Source organism: Taurulus bubalis (assembly GCF_910589615.1).
Source record: "Taurulus bubalis genome assembly, chromosome: 17".
Taxonomy (NCBI): domain Eukaryota; kingdom Metazoa; phylum Chordata; class Actinopteri; order Perciformes; family Cottidae; genus Taurulus; species Taurulus bubalis.
This window is the reverse complement of record NC_136605.1, coordinates 19,566,281-19,586,567: the sequence shown is the minus strand read 5'-3', so window position 1 is coordinate 19,586,567 and position 20,287 is coordinate 19,566,281. Positions and strand designations below refer to the sequence as shown.

Genomic DNA, 20,287 nt, shown 5'->3' with positions numbered 1-20,287 from the left:
ACATTAACAACTTCGGCTCTTGAACAAGTGGGAGTGTGCGCGTGGGGGAAATCACGTGAACGCAGCATCAGACGGCGCGTGCACTGTGCTGCTGACGAGCCGTTGCTCACCGTGGAAACAGCTGGTGGTTTCTGTCAGCGAACACTTTCGGCTTGATAAGCGGCGTCGGCAGGGATACAAAAATTAAGAAAAAGTTTAAATTAGACGAAGGGCGCTTTGATTTGAGTCGCCGCTGCTGTTCCGCCACGTGCCGAGAAATGTCATCCGGTGTAACGGCACTTTTATCCGGCAAGTTGTTAAGTCACGTACTAGCTCGGTAAGCTACGGAGGAGTGACGCTCGCGCAGCCGGCTGCTAACCGCCAGCTAGTTAACGTTAGCCGACTTCGTGCTCCCATAACAACAAACCACACAGGCGTGCTAACGGTCGGCTTCCTGCCAGCTTAGGGGCGAGTTTTGTTTGTGTGTGTTTTTTTGGGGGGTGGGGGGTTACTGTATCAGCATGACTCATGTCCACTACAAATTCTCCTCCAAACTCAACTACGACACGGTTGTTTTCGACCGCCTGAACGTCACCCTGAAGGACCTGAAGCGGCAGATCATGGGCAGGGAGAAGCTGCGAGCCGGGGACTGCGACCTGCAGATCATCAACGCGCAGAGCAAAGAAGGTAACGGTCAAGTTAACGCGGAAGAGAGTGTTTATGCTGACAGTTGCAACTTTAGGGGGGTGAAAGAAAGAAAGAAAAACACGTGGTCCGTGTTTGACAGTTGCCTTACGTCACCTCTTTCGGCTTGACGCGGGGGGACGGGACGGGGAAAGGGTCAAAAGGTGTCCGAAAGGCCCAAATTCCTGACTTTAAACGGCCTGGTGGTGGTGGATACGCCGGGGAGTGGCATGTAAACGTCTCCGGAGAGAGGCGTGGGGTTAAAAATAGCACAGGTAGGGTAAGAGCACAGTCTAGTCATGACCATAAGATTAAAGTCCAGCCTGACAGACAGACACACAGGCGGACAGACACGTGACAATCTTCAGGGATATAAGCAAAGTGATACATTATAGGTCAATATAGTCACTAAATGTAAAAGGCCAAAGAGGGAAAAAGAGCTCAAACTTATTAATCAGATACAAATGATCATATCAAATTCTGCAGATTCCCAAAGTAGTGTTTCCACCGAAAAGCACAATTTGTCCATTTTCTGAAGAAAATGATCTACCTGCTGTGTGTGTGTGTGTGTGTGTGTGTGTGTGTGTGTGTGTGTGTGTCTTCTAAAACCGGATTAGTCCATCAATAGAAACTAAATCAGCAATTGTTTATTTTAAATACAAAAATGCCAATAGTTTACTAGTTCCACTCTTGCTGAATGTCTTTAGTATTTTGTCAGACAAAACAAGCTGACTGAAGACATCACTTTGAACTCTTGATAATTACAATCTATATTTTTCACTATAAAGATCAATTCATGAATCAAGAACATAACGAGCAGATCAATTGACAGAGAGAAAATAACCATCAATCGTCAAGACTAAAGAAATAAACTCATTACAGTCCCAGACTAGTAGTGAAAGACGGTACTCAAGACCCTGAAGAGGAGAGATATTTTTCTTATGATTAATATTAAGCTGATCCTGAAGACTTTGAACTCTCACTTTCTCCATCGCTCCCTCTCAGAGTACAAAGATGAGGAATGTTCGATCCCCAAAGGCTCCTCCGTCATCGTCCGGAGAATCCCAGTCATCGGAGCGAAGTCGAGCTCAAGCAAGACCCGCCACATGTAAGTGCGTTTCTTTTGGTTTGGCACATACTGTAGCTGAATTCACCTGTTACTCGTGTCGATGTTCCCGCTAAAGTCTGTACGCCGATGCCTCCTCCTACAAGTCTACCGTAAGTGTTGCATTGTAACAATGGATCACTTTGATATACTATGAGGGTAAATACTGCACAGTTGTGTTTTGGTAAATCAAAAGATGACAATGAGTCCCATTCAGCCTCAATAATAGTAACATTTATAAATAATTAAATGATTGTCTAAAATGGACATATTTGACTTTAAAGGCCTATATCATATATTTGACAATAAATGCCGATCCTAAGCTCTTTTATAAAAACTAGATGGCAGGTTAACATAATCTAGGAGCGGACCTTGTTGAGTTTTTATGTACAGCAGCAACGTAGAGGATCATGATGAAGAAAGCAATGCTATAAACATCATGATGTATCGATACAGAAGCCTGATTCCTTCAGTTGATGGTCGTCAGTTGATTACATTCGGAAAAAAAAATCTTCCCTGCTAGAATGAGCTTGCAGGAAAAGTGTAGAAGTGGAACTCCATGGTGACGTTTAGGGGGATTACCCAGATATTAGTTGGGCTTAGAGAGGACAACCAGCAGTGGTGTGTGTTTTATGCATGGGAGGCAGGAAAAAGACCTCCCTGGAACCGGCCGGCGGTCATGTAGTTAGCCTCGTCAGCACCATGCGGACGGGTGGAGAGGAATGAGGGCTGAAGAGCGCTGTAGCGCCGCCCACAAGATCAAATGCAGCAAATCAATTCTCCACCTGCACGAGCAGACTGGCTGACCCTCAGCTTCCAAACGTTTGGGTCCTTTTTGAAAGGCTTTTTATATTAAACTTAACGTCAAATGTTCAACTCAACTAAAGGGAAGATTCACTGTGAACACAAAACAACTGAAAGTTATTAGAAATGGCATATTATTGTCGGGTGGAGTGTTTGTGTTATTGTACCGTTAATAAGGCCAAATGTTGAGGTTTAGATGCTGCCTTGATTCGGGTTAAAGCACCAACAGTAAACATCAGGTTCAAGTGTCTGGCCTCGAGTCATAATTTGTCATCGGCACTGAGCAGACAATGTGATAAAACTATCGGAGGAACAGTGGAAGTTTCCATAACCAAATTAATATCATATTTTCCATCTAAGCTACAAGAGCTTCCTTTTTCGGGCGATTAAATCACACTTTAATAAAAAAATGTAAACAGTTTCTTTTGTTGTCATGAATATGTTGACACAGAACGTGAAAGAATAATATCTCTATGGCTTTTATTGTGAAAGGTAAGAATGAAGAATTGGTGTCTCTTTGTGTTTCAGTGAGCGATCCGATGTCCAGACCCACCAAGCCTTTGGAGCCTACAAAGCAGTACGTAACCAAACCAAATCCCTCTGCTCCACTAAACACACACATGTTGTTATCGCGACCCGTTACCGGTGCTTTAACATTAGTTCAGTGTGTGCTTTGGTGGGATTGGTTCAAACAAATTAAACGTCAATCTGAATCACTGAACGCCTCTATTTCCTCTATTGCAATCTAAGTTCCTGTTGCAAAAAGGAAGTAGTGCACCTCCTCAGAATTTAATTTACAGGGAGCTGCAGCTCTAATTTTAACATTTTATAATAGTGAAAACAGGTGAAGTTTACAAATACCCAGTGCTGTATTATTAACCACGAAGGAACATACATGTGTATGTATTCTCTCCTCATAAAGGCCCTCAGCTGTCAATTTAACGGGCTGCTGGGTCACCAGAAGATCACCGGTAACGGTCTGTGGGTGTGATGGCAGCCGCTCGGGCGGGTCAGACGTTATCACGCTGGCCGGCTATTCACTGCTGATAACCCAACTGTTATTTTATGCGCTGAGAGCCGTCATCACCCAGTAGCCCCTTCTCCATGAGCTGCCGTTTGCTTCCTCGTTCTCTGAAAACATTCGGAGACGTATATATTTGTAGCTTTGTTCGATAGCTGTGTAGTTAAAGTTAAAGGCTGTTTTATTTTATTTAGCATATTGGATTACATTCCGGTCTCATCAACCACAAAAGAATCAAAATGAATAATCTAGTGTCCGGATAATCTATAGCAGTGGTTCTCAACCTTTTTTCAGTGAAACCAGCGCAAAGCATTCTGTGTTGAAAAGGGATGTAATACACAACACTGTGCCGTCAGTGTCTGATTTAATATGGAATATATACATATATATACAATTCAGTTTATGAATTTACACTTATATTTTACTGAATATTTATGAAATATGTTTTTAAAAGCTTTCTTAATGGATTCTATTTTTAAATATATTTAAAATAGATCTACAGAGTACTTTGAAGTGAACCAGATGCTGGGAAATGTATCATCAACACCAAACAAACTCTTCAAATACAGTAAAATAAATAAATGTCTTGGAAGCATTTGGACTTTTGGAACTAAAAAGTGTCCTCTCCCATATGACAAAGTAAAAAGGTTTTGTGATTCAGGCTGGGTTCACTGTTTCAGGAGCGAATAAACGACTCTTAAATCTTCAGAAAACCAAGTGGTTGTTACTTCATGCAGTGTCGGTTCTGTTTATGATCCTGTAAACTAACTGGGACACATCTCAAAAGCTTTAACTTGAACTAGTGCTCACTGACCTGATTTCTCTCTGGTTTCTCAGTAGAAGTGCCTTCCACTCTTCTTGGTGCTTTGAGTCTATCGTACTGCACTAACTTTTTTCTTTTGTGTTTTTCTGCCAATAAAGTTGTTTGTACGAAGCCGTCTGATGTATTGATTATGTTTGACTTCACGAGAGAGAATGCCATTTATACACGCTATGCCACTTCAGTTATCTGTCATCATTAGACTTTTCCAATTGAACGTTAAACTCTTGTGTTCACATTTTAATTTAGCAAGAAAGACACAAATAAATATATAAACAATTGCATTGGGCGAACCAAAATTTGTACTCCAGCAAATAATTATTGCAGTTGCACTAAAAAAAGATTTGTATTAAAGGAAAAGTTCAAATCTAAGCAGCATAGGAAGAGAGGTCTTGACTTTTAGTCCCCGTTATGGATCAAGCTTAAAAAACACTAGATCTTTCGGCAACTTGATGCCGTCTTTTATTAGATTCGGCTGAGCTTTAATAAAACCAGACAGGAGGATCTGTCCTACTGCCGTTATAATATAATACAGTAAAGTCAGTCTCTACTCCAGCACATTGACTTTTTAAGTGGCAAAATGAAGTTCATATTATGTTCTTGAATATATGTTGGTGTGTGAATGTTTGTCTTTTTATAAAGTTTTTTTTAAATATTGTTTTTAGTTGAGACATGTGTTCATTGATTGACTTTAAAGATCAATAATTACAATACTTGAGTTTACTGTATGTGCTTTTATTTGTGACGTTCATTTCTAAGTTTTATTATTTCTAAGTCTGTCACACGTTGATTTTGCTTTTTGTTTGGTTTTACTATTTGCAATCTATTCCAGCAACAAACCAAGAGGTGCGCAAAAACAATACATTATTTCAGCTGATGAGAGGTACTCAGGTGGACATTAGAAGGAGAAGATGTTTTTTTTTATTCTATGAAATGATGTCCTGCAGGTGAAAATTCCTAGGCAGCGTTATATTGTTGGCTTCTCCAAGTTTAGAGAGATGAGAAGTGGCAGCAGGTGCTGAGGCGGTAATCCTGGGATGAGTACAGATATGTATTATCCACTCTGTATGAAAATCACTGCTCGATGCTGGTGTAATTATATACAAAAAAAAAAAAATCTATAACGGTTATTAAAAGTGAAGCTATAACTTCCAGCAGTAACTGACATGAAATCACCAACGGTACCGCAGGTAAAGCATCAAGATTAGCAGGACGGGTGGTAATGTTTCGGAGCCAAACTTTGAGCCTTTTCTTGAGTGTTTCTTTTCCAATCGATGTGAACGCGGAGCTATCAATCTTCTCCCAAGACTTGAAGCCTGGAGGCTCTCGTCGTGAATCAGCGAAACTGATTATGTGTTTAATTCCAGCAGATGGATGACCAGAGTTCTTCAAGAGCCTTGCCGTTTTTCTCAAAGGTATACTCTCTTCTTTTCTCTTTAAATTAGTTTTATTATTGTGCATATCTATCCTGGATCACGTGAGTCAGTTTTAATTAAACACCGATCCTCCTGTTTGACGACTTTGTGTGTGTGTGTGTGTGCATGCAGATGGCTAACCTGGCTGATGTGGATGGGTCAGAGGAGGATAAGATCAAAGTTATGATGAATCAGTCCTCCTACGGCACCATGAAGTGAGTCGCCTTTTAATCATTTCAAATCTCCTTCATGTCTCCTTTACTCATTTTCTTCATCTGTCCACGTCTCATCGTCTCTCTCTCTCTCTCTCTAGTTACAACAAGAAGTTTTGTCCTGTTCTTCCTGCAAACTACACCTGTTATCGCTGTGGAACTAATGGACACCACATCAGGAACTGTCCCGTCAGCGGGGTAAGAGCAGAACCCTCAGAGGCTGGTTGTTTCTCTGAGAAGAAAATGATCATTTATGCTATCCAGTGTGCGTTATTTGTGTGTTTTTGTTGTGTGTGTGGACCAGGATAAAAACTTCCAAGCCCCCACGAGAATTAAGAAAAGCACAGGCATCCCCCGCTCCTTCATGGTGGAGGTGGACGACCCCAACACAAAGGGAGCCATGCTGACCAGCTCTGGCCGTTACGCAGTTTCCACCATAGACAGGTGAGAACAAAGAGTCTATGTTTGTGTGTCTCGTTTTAAAGGAATGGTTTGGCATTTTGGGGAAAGGCATAAAGACTAAAAACAAGGCTCAACGTGCTGCCTGGCTTCGCCCAGAGATCTCTCAAGTTAACGTCAGCCACGCTAAGCTGAGCTGAGCTAAGCTAACCTGTTTATTTAACAGACACAACAAATTAGAGTGGTAGCAATCTTTTTATCTAGCTCTTGGCAAGAAAGTGGATGAGTATAATAATATTGAACCTGTAAAGATGATACAATGTATACACTTTTCCAGAGAGGCTCGTTCAAGAGTGTTTTTATGACAAACACAGCTATAATAATAATAATAATAATAAATACTTGCTTAGCAAGACTTATGAAGACATATGAAGGTTCAATTCTAACAGCCAGTCTGGGCTCGTCCGCCTTCTTTCAATCTCACACTTTAAGTCACTTAAGTGCCCTCGAAATACATAAAAAGCAAACGTGAACTTGCAGCGTCTCCACTGTTGTCTGTCCGCAGCGAGGCGTACGCCATCGGCAAGAAGGAGAGGCCTCCGTTCCTTCCACAGGAGCAGCTGGGGTCAGAAGAAGACGAGGAGCCTGTATCGGAGGAGCTCCTCTGTCTGATCTGTCACGACATGCTGAGTGACGCTGTGGTCATACCCTGCTGTGGAAACAGCTACTGTGACGATTGTGAGTCTGCTAAGCACACAAATATAAACGTATACCAGTAATTCTCGTCCTGATGCACTATGCCCATCATAACATTTTAACCAGGTACTGTGGTCGTTTTTCAGTCTGATATTTACATTTCAACCGCCTTCATCTGGTGCTCAGGTATTCGCAATGCTTTACTGGATTCAGAGGAGCACGTCTGCCCCACTTGTAGTCAACCGGATGTCTCCCCCGACGACCTGGTAGCCAATAAATTCCTGCGACAGGTGAATTGACAGATTTATATGGAATATACTGATGTTAAGTGCGGCGGGGAATGGATATAATGAAGTAAATGTTTTTTTGAAAGTGTGTTTGTGAGTCATCTCTTTATTTGATCCTAAAAGTGTCTGACCAGAAGTGTGTCATTGTATAAAAATGCTCTGACGTGATTCAGTTTCCTATTTTGTTTTTCCTAAAAACAGGCTGTGGACAATTTTAAGAAAGAGCAAGGCTACTCCAAAAGTCTGAAAAAAGGGTGCGGTACCTCCCAATCCCAAAATCCATCCGAGACGTCGAGCCCTGTCCCGACCCCGCCCCCTCTCAGTGTGCAGAGCCAACCTAGGAAGCTTCCCCTGTCAACCAGCAGCCAGCAGGTGAACCTTTTTTAATGATGTGTTTCATCTCTGGAGGCAGAAATAGGAGCGGCACTGTACCTGCGTGACTCAGGAGAGAACAGAATAATTACTGTTTGCTTTTCCCAATGAGATGTTTGTGTAGTCTCAAATAGGCATCTTCTCAACACTGTGCAAACAAAAGTTAAAATTCACAGTATGCTGCAAGTTTTAAACGACACTCTGTATTTAAATGTATGTTCTGTTTATATCTTCATGTGGAGATATCTTTGTAAAAGTGAATTAGTATGTCTCTTCTAAAGGTTAAAAAAAAAAAAATAGCCCGACTATACTCTGATCCATCTATATTGTCTTGTTGTCTTCTTTCTTCAGGACCCTCTCCTGCACTGCTCACAGGCTGCAGACACACCACCAGTGTCTCAGGTGTGTGTGGCTCCGCCCACAGCAACAGACCCCGCCTCTTCTCCCGCCACATCCAGCACTTCCCTCCAGCCTGTGCAAAGCCACCTAGATGAACCTGAAAAGTACCTACACACAGTAAACACTCGCACACAAATAAAATGACTGTGGTGCTCGGCTGCCTCTTGTGACTCGTGGTATATTGTTTTGGTTATAAAGTCATAATCCCCCTCATGTTTGATTTCTGACAAAGCAGATGCTCAAAGGAGAGTTTGCTGTTGTTTTAAACCACTCTTGCAAAATCACCCTGGATTGATTTGAAAGGATTGTAACGCTTGTCTGAATTCAAGGCCGTTGCATTTTACAGAGACAACAAATATACTGTATATATAACCTTATTGTACGCATAATGTCAACATCTATGCTGTAGAATGGTTCATCCGTTCTACACAGTTTGCTAGTTTCTTACAGTTCAAGTTAAACAACCAAAGACTAGTTACTGAACAGGCAGCTGGTCAGGAGCATGTTTTATGTTACCCCCCCTGCTGGAGTACAAGGCAAAGTGCTTCAAATGGCCCTTGTGTTTATAGACTGCAATTTATTTTTCACAAAATATTACAGATGGAATTTGTCATTTTTTTCTCTGACACCTAATAATCTGTTTTGGGAGCCGAGAGTGAAAGTCTGATTTTGCTCATATAGCACATTGGGTCTGTCAGCCACGGTTGATGTGATGGATAATGACACGTCGCCCTGCATTTAGCAGAATAAATTATTCAAGACTTGGAGTATGTCCACACTAAGCTGGTTAAATTTGTAAACCCATCTTTCTCGGGTTTCTCCCAGGCCTTCGTACGGACCAAAATAGCTTTTTGCTTTGGCCAAAACAGAGCTTTTCCAAAGCCAAAAGCCTTCAGAGTATGTGAATTTTCAGACTCCAGCTGGGTCTTTCGGTTTGTAAAAGGATTTAAATGATGACGTAAGCTGGTCCAGGGCTTTTTTCCAGGGTACGGCAGTTCAGTCAAGAGAAACTTTGTGATGTGATCGTTCATTAAGAAAGGCCATATGGCACAAAACACAGCAGAGCTCTTGTCATTGAGTTTAATTTTGTCAGACGACGTCACAGATCTAAAATAATGATGCCGTGAGTGACTTCTGGTTAACGTGTCGTATTTGAGAGCCGTGAGTAAATATGTGTTTCTTACTCGTTACGTTGTCTAACAGCAGAAACAGAGACATTTGCTAATGAAAACAAGAATATGATAAATATAATTTCAGGAAAACTGTATAGAAAGATGCTCCATTGTATTCACAATATCACAGAAGCCTTCATTTTCTACGGTATTACAACGCCGCTATCTAACGGTGAGGTAAGCACGACACAAGGTGAACCCCGTTTGAGAACCCTTGGTCTAGGGTTCATCACAGGAGTGACATTTGGGGTGAAAATATGAAAACATATTCTCGTTTTTTTTAGCATAAAATAAACATTTGGTAGCATTAGTCTAAAATCATTGTGAACATCCTTCTGTGTCGACAGAAATCGAATGTTGTGCTATCAAAATGTGGCCCTATGGATTTGAGATTAAAAAAAACAGGTAAACACTGTGATGTGTGTGTTGTTTATTCAGAGAGGCTGAAGAAAAGACAAGCGATGACTCAGCGGCTGCTGACGCCCCGTCTGCACCGGTTTCACCCCAAGACACAACTGATGCTCCAGCACAGCTGATACCCCTAGTGAGCACACACACACACACACACACACACACACACACACACACACACACACACACACACACACACACACACACACACACACGTACTAACATGATGCAGCAAAGCTTCTCTGTATGAACTCTGTGTTTGTCGCTGCTCAGGTGACCCTTACTCCACTAATGGAGCCGCCCCAGACAGTCGGTGTGAATCTAGAGCCGCCGTCCTCAGGTGAGAAGCAGCGTCCCTTTCTGTCCGTATCCTCACCATGCGTTTGGTCCTTTTTTATCTGAGCAGCCCAGTTATTGATGTATTATTATTATTATGTCGAGAACTGGAGTAACACAAATGAAATTGTTTGTTCCCTGAATCCACAGTTCCGGCCCCAAAACCCTCGCCGCCATCAACATTCTGGGAAAGGTCAGTTAAGATACTATGACTGAAGATCCTAGGATCATGTTTAGATACTAGTCTCTATTTGACTCTGCCCACTGTTTCCAGTCTGATGTCTTTTCCTCTTCCTCCCTCTGTCCCCCTGCAGCTCCTCCTCCTCCTCACTTGGTCCCACTGGAGGCTGGAATGAATCCAACACCCAGCAGCTTCCTCCCTGCGTCTCTTCATATCCCTCAACTCCTCCTCCTCCTCTCTTTCCCGCCCCTCATTTCCACACATTTCTCGCCGCTCAGCAGCCTCTCGGCAGTTACCCCCCTGGATACCCACCTACTCCTCCCCTCTGGGCCCTCCCAAACCTCCAGGGGCCCCCCATCCCTGCCCTGTTGCCCTCTGCCTCCATCCCTGCCCTCATCCCCAGTGAGTGGTTCCAGCATCAGAGAAAGAAGAAGGAAAGGTAACGGCACACCCATGTGTGTTTCTGTATTGCTCACACGACTTACCTTGTTCAATTGTTTTATCCTTTTGAAAATTGTCTTTACTTTAAATCCTGCCAGCAAATTAAACTATAAAGAGGCCTTATTGAAACTTGCCCGTTATGTTTTTTTAGTTGATTACTTAGCCGTTGTAGTATGAGGATAAAATATCGATAGTAATGTGAAACACTTGCCACCTCCTCCACCTTTGTCACTCAGGTCACCTCACAGAGGATCTTCACACAGACGCTCCTCCTCTCGTTCTGATTCCAAGTCTTCTAAGTTCAAGTCTTCTCGCTCCTACTCTCGCTCTTCCAGCAGGTCCAGATCCCGTTCCCGGTCCAGGTCCCACGGCAGATCGAGGTATTTTGTGCCTCGTTGGTGTTAACTCTATATTTTTGTTCCCGTAAAATGATTCTCACATATATTGTGTTGCTTTATTCCTGGTACTCACAAAGATATGATAGGGCGACCAATACTGGATGATAGAGACTGATACTGATTTGGATCTGAATCTGATAACAATATATTGATACAGATCCCTTTTTCCCCCCCAGGCCCCACTCGCCTTACTCCCGCCACAGAGACCTCCACGGCCGCTCTCGTTCCTCCCGCTGTTACAGCTACGGTTACAAACGTTCCCCCACGCCGTCCTCGTCATCTTCACCTCGAGTGGGTTACCATTCCAGGCCCATGTCGCCTGCAGATCACCGCAAAAGCAGCCATCACAGCCGGCACCACAGTAAGAAATCGGCTTCGAGCAGCTACAGCTCCAGGAGGGGAGGAGAACATTACCAGAGGGAGGCGGGAGCGCCGGCGGGAGGTTTTCCTGGACACCTGTACGCGCAGCACGCCAATCGGAGCGGCAGCCTGGAGCTGGACAGAGAGCGCTACCTGCAGTGGAACAGGGAGTACAAAGAGTGGTGCGATAAATATTTCAGCAGCTATGTCGGCCACTTCCACCAGCTGCCTATTCCACTCCTCAATATCCCCCCTCCTCCTCAGTGGGACAGAGAAGGAAGCGGAAACGCCTCCCGCGCTCACTCGGACTCTCGCAGCCGACTCCAAGGTAGACGCGCCGCTCGGCTGGAGGGCCGCTCCCCTCCATCTCAGTCGTCCAGTGACAGCCGCTCCCCTCCATCTCAGTCTTCGAGGGACAGCCGCTCCACGCTTTCTCAGTCGTCCAGCGACAGCCGCTCCTCTCCATCGCATTCGTCCAACGGAAGCCGGTCGTCAAGTGACGGGCGCTCCACGCCGTCCAAAGACGCAGCTCAGCCAAGGGCCTATCAGAAGAAGTGCAATGAGAGGGCCAACCGCCAGTCTGTCACGCTCACAAAGGGCAGTAAGGAAGCAGAACTGCAAGAAAGTCGGGAAGACGAGAAGCAGACAATCGCGAAGAATTTGGAGAACCTCGGCACCGTAAAAGACGAGCAAAAGAAAAAACACGAGGAAGGAAGAGAAGGGGAGTCGTCATCCCCTGATGCTGCAGACTCACCGGATGACTGCAGGAAGGACAAGAGGAGGCACAGCACTGGACCAAATGCCTTCAAGAACGGCTCTCCAGCACAGGACGAAGCAACTACCGGCGATGCCTTAAAATCGGTCCAACCACTCGCCAAACCAGACAAACGTTTGGATAAAGACTATGAAAGAAAAAGCCGAGAACACAGGAATTTAGAAAAGGAGAAAGGACGGAGAAGAGGCAAACATTCAGATTCCAGGCAGGATGTGGGGAGACGGCACAAAGAAAAGCCCAGCAAAGAGCCAGACATGGCGGATACACACAGATACCCTGGAGGCAGCACAGCTTCTGACTCAAGATCAGAGAGGAACAGAAAAAGAAAAGGAGAGGACATAAAGAGAAGTTCTCTAAAGGTTGAAAACAGCAAATGCCTGAAAACTAACACTGCAGAGGACCCCAAAGCCCACAGGAGTGAATCCCCAAATCCATTTGAGAGAAAGAAGCCAAAAATGGAGAACAAAAAAGAGAGAAAAACATGGCCTCTGACAGAGAGACACATCTGGGAGGGAGGGATACAGGTGAAGCCACAGAAGAAGATAAGCATCAACATAAACCTGGATGGCAACAGGAAGGAAGAGAAAACTGAAAAACAGCCATTTTCTTATTTAGAGAAAACAAAGGAAGAGATTGAGAAGGCTAGTAAAGGAGAGAAGGAGAAGTTAAACGAAGAGATGGACATTGAAGACGATGAAAAGAAGGAATCCAGCAGAGAGGTTGAAGGTGCGTCTGAAGAAAAAATCAAACCAGAAGAAGCAGATGCGAGACAGAAATGGGAGAAAGCTACCTTCAGAGACGATGAGGGAAAAATGTTGGAGAAAAAAGACATCGGAGAGAAGAAGGACGACTTTGACTTCTGGCATAGTGCCCTCAGAGAAGAAGAGGAGAAGACGGATGAGAGTCAAAAGCAGGCGGAGGAAAGAGACGGGATGGAGGCCAGCAAAGGAGAAGAGCTGACGGATGAGAGGGGAGGACAGGAAGGACGAGCGTTCCTCTGGTAAAACCTTTCGATTAGCACACCAAGTGTGCATGCGAGCCTTTTTCTAATGTAGACATGAGTACAGATTTTAACTTTACTGTGTGTGTTAAATACAGCAGCTACGGGGATCGGCAGGAGAAGAAGACGGGGGTGAAAGCTCTGGAGGAATACATCGAGGACGAGCTCGTGCTCATACAGGTACAGGCCTGTGGGCTCAGATCATTTTACATGTAGCTTTCACAATGCAAACATTTGTAACTCTCGCATATAAAAACAAGAATTGCACATGACCAGATCTGTCTGTGTCGGCCATTTTACCTCGTGTGACCTGGATTCTGTGGATAGTTTTCTATTGTATGAGTGGATGTGAATCAGGGTTTGGAGAGAGCCACGTCTTTTTCCCATTGTGTGTTTTCATAGTCCTGTTGCTCCGTTTAAAAGGTTGTTGGTTATGTTAATTTTTGATTTAATGATGTTTTTTAATTGTTAACATGTTGGTGGAGGAACTGATCTCTGATGTCTCTGTCACGCCTTCTCTCTGTCTCAGGTCCCTCGCTCCAAATGGGGGAAGGAAGAGTCTGCGGAAGAAGAGCGGGATGAAGGCGTGACCGAAGCTCAAACAGACGTTCTTGCATCGTCCCTACCTTCATCATCATCATCCGTGTCTGTGACATCAGAGACAACAACCAACAGGGAAACACAGAATGAAGAAAAGAGAGAGAGGTCAGTGGAAAGGGAGAGAGAGAAAACCCCTGTTTTGTCGAGCTCACACCGAAGTGTGGCTCCCCCTAGTGGTAAGGACAGAAATGACAGCAATGCATATTCAGACAGAGACGGGGAGAAACGGAGGGATAGAGGGAGGGAGAGGGAAAGGCCAGGGGAGAAAGAGAGCAAAAGATCTAAAGAGAGAGCAAGGGAGGGAGAGAAAGGGAGAGACGGGGAGCGAGAGAGGGAGCACAGCAGCGTTGCCTCGGCCCAAAAGAGGAATCCCCCGTCCTCGTCTCACCCCTACTCTCACTCAAAGTCACATGACACAGAGAGGAGAGACAGGCAGCGAGGAGGCGACGCCAAGAGTTCACCTCGTCCCAGCAGGAAATACTCCGGTGGCAGAAGAAGGGAAAGCAGAGCTACCGAGATGCCCGATAAAAATACCCTCAAATCATGTAGAGGCGCGTTACTGGACTCTAAATACATACATAATAAAGACAAAGACCATCCCCATTACTACCACAATCACCCAGATCCACCAGGGAACTCTCGACACCAAGACAGACCAGCAGGGTCCCACCACTCCCCACCTTCCCGCAGTAAGGAGAGAGACCCGAGCAGCACAGCTCCAGAACTCATGCAGAACAGAAGCAGACATGAGAGCAGGGTTGAAAAGGAGGAGTGGAAGCCGAGGCAGGTCAAAAAAGAAGGCAACGGGGAGACAGCGAGTCAAGAGATGGTGGCCGTGAGAGCAGGAGGTGGTCGATGGGAGGAGGAGGAGGGATTGGAGGGACGGACCAAGACAAGAGAGCTGGAGGAAGGCGAGAGGCCCAGCAGCAGCAGTAGCAGCAGTAGCAGTAGCAGCAGCAGCAGCAGCAGCAGCAGCAGCTCATCAGCAAGCCAGGAGAAGAGACACGCCGGCCCGGAGGTCCTGCTGGAGGTCGGGGAGCCGAAGAAACACCAGAAGACGACGTCGAGGGAAGAGAAGAGCAGCGGAGAGGTGGACGACCACGCTAAGCTCCACGCCGCTACCTTATCTTGACCATCGTAGGGGAAAAAACGATGTATTTACTTGAATTATGTTTTTCCTTTCTCTGTCCAAAAAAAGAGTGCCTGGATTTATTTTGTCAACTTAATTTTATTCTCCCAGGATACCTTTTTGTATCGCCTTAAGAAATATGCTTCATGCAAAATGAAAGTGAACAAGAATCGTGACGGAAAAGCACTTTATACTCAATATAAGAAAACACATGAATGAAAGCAAATGTTAAACCGTGGACTTCTTGAATTATTTAAAGTTAAATTTGCACGTGCTCAGGACTGCCACCAGTTTATCTACTGAACCTGCGATGTTACATTTTGACGAGAGGTCATTTGTAGTTTGATTTGCCTCAAACAGAAGCACTGGAGTGCATGTCGAGGATTATTATTGAAAAGAGTTTGTGATTTCGTTTGAAAACGTACTGTGAATATTTATGATTTGAACCTCTGTGTCGTATTTTGTTTTTATTTTGAATTTTGTAAATGTTTAATTTAAAAGCTGCTGGATGGATAAATAATTAACCAAAGAGGAAAGTTTATTTTTTTTCCTGTTTTTGAAGGAAATAAAAAAGAAACATCCATAGTAAGTTGTGTTTTTTTTCTGTCTGGGTGACATCACTTTAATCTGCTGTGACAATGTAATATTTTCTCTTTCTGAAGTCAACAATTCTTTAAAACCATCATTTTATTGGGCAACATTTTGCTCCACAATTTGCTGATTAAGGTAATCTACAATCGATGCATAATGTTATTGATGATATGTGCACTTATTGTGCAAAAACTTAAATCCTCCGACCAACACTATTGATAATTTACCTGTTGGTGCTTTTTACTGCTAAAATATAGAACTGTGGACCATCAGAGGGAGGATATTGGGACATTTTTCATGTTTAATCACTTTCACTTTACAGTTTCCTCACATTTTCATCATTATTTAATATGATTGTATAAAGAATAAAATCTGCATGGAATAGAAACTACAGATGCCATGTAAATGTCACATAGGTCGACTATAAAGTAGCTAAAAATAGTCCTTTTCTTTTCGATTGTGCAGTTTTATTCAAAGATCCGTTCATCAGTCTTTCAAGTTACAATATTCAATATCAAATATGTAGCATCAAACAACTATTTGCTATGCAAAGATGCATTTGCAGTTTGTTAAAATGTGGGTCTATTCAAATTATTACATAACCTAAAATAATACACTGACGGTTAATGTGTAACTTTCTTTAAAAGGTTGTTTTCATTTTGCTCTTGAACATTTTAATTAGTTTTTGATCTTTTCTAGATTGTGTCTAACTTCAGTCAACAGAAACTAAAGCTCAGGTTGCTCACTAGTTCCCAAACCTGCTGTAGCTTTAAGGGAACTAATCTCTCGCTCTGTCTCCTACTTTTACCATCCGCTCTACTAAAAACCTTTCTATAGTTTATATTAATACAAATAGTTCTTAAAACAATGAGCATGCAGTGTTGGTTCAACTATATAGATAAACTACATCTATAGAGGGAACCTTTATTTTACTTCCTGTCTCTGGAGTGTGGGAGCAACTGAAACACTCCATTCGTGTCCGTCTCCAGTCGGGTGTTGAGGCCATGAGGCGAAATGCTGCTCTACCTGCAGAGCCTTGTTTTGTTTCCTCTGTTTCCTGGTCCATTCATCAGGGTCCAGGGATCCTTATGTCATCATCCTTAAGTCATCGTCCTTATGTCATCGTCCTTAAGTCATCGTCCTTATGTCATCGTCTTTATGTCTTCGTCCTTAAGTCATCATCCTTGTGTCATCATCCTTGTGTCTTCATCCTTAAGTCATCGTCCTTATGTCATCATCCTTATGTCATCATCCTTATGTCATCATCCTTAAGTCATCATCCTTGTGTCTTCATCCTTATGTCTTCATCCTTAAGTCATCGTCCTTATGTCATCATCCTTATGTCATCATCCTTATGTCATCATCCTTAAGTCATCATCCTTGTGTCTTCATCCTTATGTCTTCATCCTTAAGTCATCGTCCTTATGTCATCATCCTTATGTCATCATCCTTATGTCATCATCCTTAAGTCATCATCCTTGTGTCTTCATCCTTATGTCTTCATCCTTAAGTCATCGTCCTTATGTCATCATCCTTATGTCTTCATCCTTATGTCATCGTCCTTGTGTCATCATCCTTGTGTCATCATCCTTAAGTCATCATCCTTAAGTCATCATCCTTGTGTCATCATCCTTGTGTCTTCATCCTTATGTCATCATCCTTGTGTCTTCATCCTTATGTCATCATCCTTATGTCTTTGTCCTTATGTCAATGTCCTTGTGTCTTCATCCTTATGTCTTCATCCTTAAGTCATCGTCCTTATGTCATCATCCTTATGTCATCATCCTTAAGTCATCATCCTTGTGTCATCATCCTTGTGTCTTCATCCTTATGTCATCATCCTTATGTCTTCGTCCTTATGTCATTGTCCTTGTGTCTTCATCCTTATGTCTTCATCCTTAAGTCATCGTCCTTATGTCATCGTCCTTATGTCATCATCCTTAAGTCATCATCCTTAAGTCATCATCCTTGTGTCATCATCCTTGTGTCTTCATCCTTGTGTCTTCATCCTTATGTCATCATCCTTAAGTGATCATCCTTATGTCATCATCCTTGTGTCTTCATCTTTATGTCTTCATCCTTTAGTGATCATCCTTATGTCATCATCCTTATGTTTTCGTCCTTATGTCATCGTCCTTGTGTCTTCATCCTTAAGTCATCGTCCTAATGTCTTCATCCTTATGTCTTCATCCTTAAGTCATTGTCCTTATGCCATCATCACAGTCCGTCTAGGAACAGTTTCATCTTTCTGTTACCCGTTAAAAGTTTTTTTTTCATTTCTACATCAATTAAGTTGTCTTACGCACAAATATTACGAATATCTGAGTGGAGTTATAGACATTAGCTTTTTATTGATTATTATTGAATATCAGAATCGGTAAGGTTGTGTGTTTGGCACGTCTCACTCTGAATACACAACTATTAATAATGAGTCGTTTATTGCTCCCATGTCATGATTATCAATGTGTTGTTCCAGATGAACTTGATCTCTTCAGACACCACGGGGCGCCTCACCCACCCAGACGTCCCTCGATTCAACAACACCTGCCCTCCGCTCACCACGCGTATGCCAGGTAAGGACGCCCATGCTGAATGCAACAAATACATATTCTTGGCTTTTCCTCATCTTCATCTTTGCTTCGTCCTGAAAACTAAAACATGAATCAAGACGTCAAACGTGATTTAACCGCGAACAAAAAACGCAGAGATTCGACAGCTTGGCGGCTGTCTGCCTTGTTTGGGCTTTTGTTTGTGCAAGAGGTGGGAACATGTTTCAATAAATATGACAGACGTGTTCAATATGCCCACTGTGTGTGTGTGTGCATGTGTATACATTGATGCTTGAAGTGTATCCAAGCTTTTCTTGCTTCATTAACTCCCTACAAGGGAGCCGTGGCAGAGATCCAGCCTCTCTCTGTTTTGCTGTTGTGACTGCGGTCACTCGTTGCCGTTGCCAAAGCGTGTGGGATTGAACAGAGGAAATCTGTGCCGGTGTGGGATGCCTAAAGTTGGCTTGTGTCCAAACCCGTGGACGGAGGGGGTGCCCGGACATCTCCTGTGCTTTTCATGACAAACGGTATAACACGTCCCGTTGGCTCGTCCTCCAAGATGGCCGCTAAAGTTCACGGGCTCCCCTCATCACATCTCGCCCCCCCGCTGCCTGCGGCGTCTGTGTTTCCTCTGCACCGAGGAGCCCGACTGCTTTGGTTGTCTGTCCATCTGTGTGTGTGTGTGTGTGTGTGTGTGTGTGTGTGTGTGTGTGTGTGTGTGTGTGTGTAGCTGGGACAGACAGATCTACACACGACAGATACACGACAAAAGATGCAGAAAATGTGAGAGACAGAGCAGAGATGTATGCGCAGACATACAGACAGACAAACACAGACAGACACACAGACACACAGACAGACAGGTAGTCACACGGACAGAACCATAAACTGCAGATGAAGAAGTGCAAAACACCAGGACACTGACCCTCTATAACACAAAGGCACATTAGAACATATGAGACATCAGACAGACAGGTACAGATGGCAGACAGATGCACAGACACACAGGCAAAGATCCATCCATGCTGAGGGACAGACAGACAGACAGACAGACAGACAGGTGGACCCTGTAGCAATCAAGAGCAGCATCCCTCCTGCTCTGCCTGTGTTGCTAGGATCAGAAACGAGGTACGCCGTCTTTCATCCTTCTTTATTTCTGTGCCGTGCCGCCGTCTACTGCGTTTAGTTTTTTTTTCTGCTGAGTATTTATTATTGCTTTTTTTTAGGGGGTTTGTCTCTGTTTTAGTTTTTTTTTGTCTGGGTTTCCTTCGCTCCTTTGTGCCCATAATGTGTGCCGACGTCTCATGGCGCCGTGCCAACGCTGCCTGAGGAAGACCAAGCTCTGTGTGTGTTTGTGTGTGTGTGTACATGTGCGTGTGTGTGTGTTGGTGTATGCAGATTGGCTTGTTCCGGGCCGGTGGCAGCTGCAAACTCTTGTTTGTGGCATTACATCCATGTGGGTATCGAGAAAAAGATGCTTGCTTTATCATTTTTGCTTTGTGAAAAAGGGAATTCTCTCCATTCAAAATGTTGGATGGGAGAGAAAATAAACAAGAACCAGATCGAGTGGAGCAAACGTTAGGCTGCAGAAAAGAGAAAATAAATATAGATAAATATTATATACCGTATGTAATCAATCCCACTGCACAATTCTGCAATTTCAAGCATGAACAAAACGATCAGAGATGCATAAAAGGTCAATTCATGTATGAATTTTCACAATTTGCATGCCTGCTTTTTTGCGTTTCTCCTCGATTTCATGCAATGCGCTTCGATGTGTTGCAGCGTCTTTAAATCCAACGGCAAGAAGAATCTTTAAAGTCGCCCATGTTGCTCAAATGCATCGTCGCACAATATGTTGTATCATTGGTCACATGCGTATATGGAGAAGAAAGATGAATAAAAACCAGAAAAACTAAATCGGTATAAAAACATATTCTCTGTTTTATCAATGTGTACGGAAATTACATACAGTCAATAGACATAAACATGCAAAACTATTACAAAAACGTTTGATTGCCAATGGGGGGACGTTTAATCCTTTATTTGAGTAAAACAAGCAACATTGTAGAAGTACATACATTTTGTCTGTAGAAAAATACCCCCTGTGATTTTTATATTTTTATACATTTTATTGGATTATAATTACTG

At 43.4% G+C, this 20,287-nt stretch overlaps 1 protein-coding gene across 1 annotated transcript in view; it reads left to right on the top strand.

The window, feature by feature from the left end:
• Positions 1-500: 500 nt before the first annotated feature.
• The window catches only part of LOC306749579 (uncharacterized protein), a gene marked incomplete at both ends in the record, with an annotated part of 33,546 nt that continues 13,759 nt past the window's right edge, over positions 501-20,287 (top strand). Inside the window, 20 exons of the mRNA XM_079232891.1 lie at positions 501-666; positions 1,669-1,771; positions 3,101-3,149; positions 5,784-5,828; positions 5,961-6,043; positions 6,142-6,238; positions 6,345-6,484; positions 7,005-7,177; positions 7,322-7,425; positions 7,624-7,794; positions 8,146-8,297; positions 9,804-9,909; positions 10,050-10,116; positions 10,263-10,305; positions 10,427-10,732; positions 10,971-11,114; positions 11,309-13,267; positions 13,366-13,447; positions 13,797-14,778; positions 18,083-18,160. Coding sequence (XP_079089017.1) covers positions 501-666; positions 1,669-1,771; positions 3,101-3,149; positions 5,784-5,828; positions 5,961-6,043; positions 6,142-6,238; positions 6,345-6,484; positions 7,005-7,177; positions 7,322-7,425; positions 7,624-7,794; positions 8,146-8,297; positions 9,804-9,909; positions 10,050-10,116; positions 10,263-10,305; positions 10,427-10,732; positions 10,971-11,114; positions 11,309-13,267; positions 13,366-13,447; positions 13,797-14,778; positions 18,083-18,160 — 5,050 coding nt within the window. The remainder of the gene's footprint in view (positions 667-1,668; positions 1,772-3,100; positions 3,150-5,783; positions 5,829-5,960; positions 6,044-6,141; positions 6,239-6,344; positions 6,485-7,004; positions 7,178-7,321; positions 7,426-7,623; positions 7,795-8,145; positions 8,298-9,803; positions 9,910-10,049; positions 10,117-10,262; positions 10,306-10,426; positions 10,733-10,970; positions 11,115-11,308; positions 13,268-13,365; positions 13,448-13,796; positions 14,779-18,082; positions 18,161-20,287) is intronic.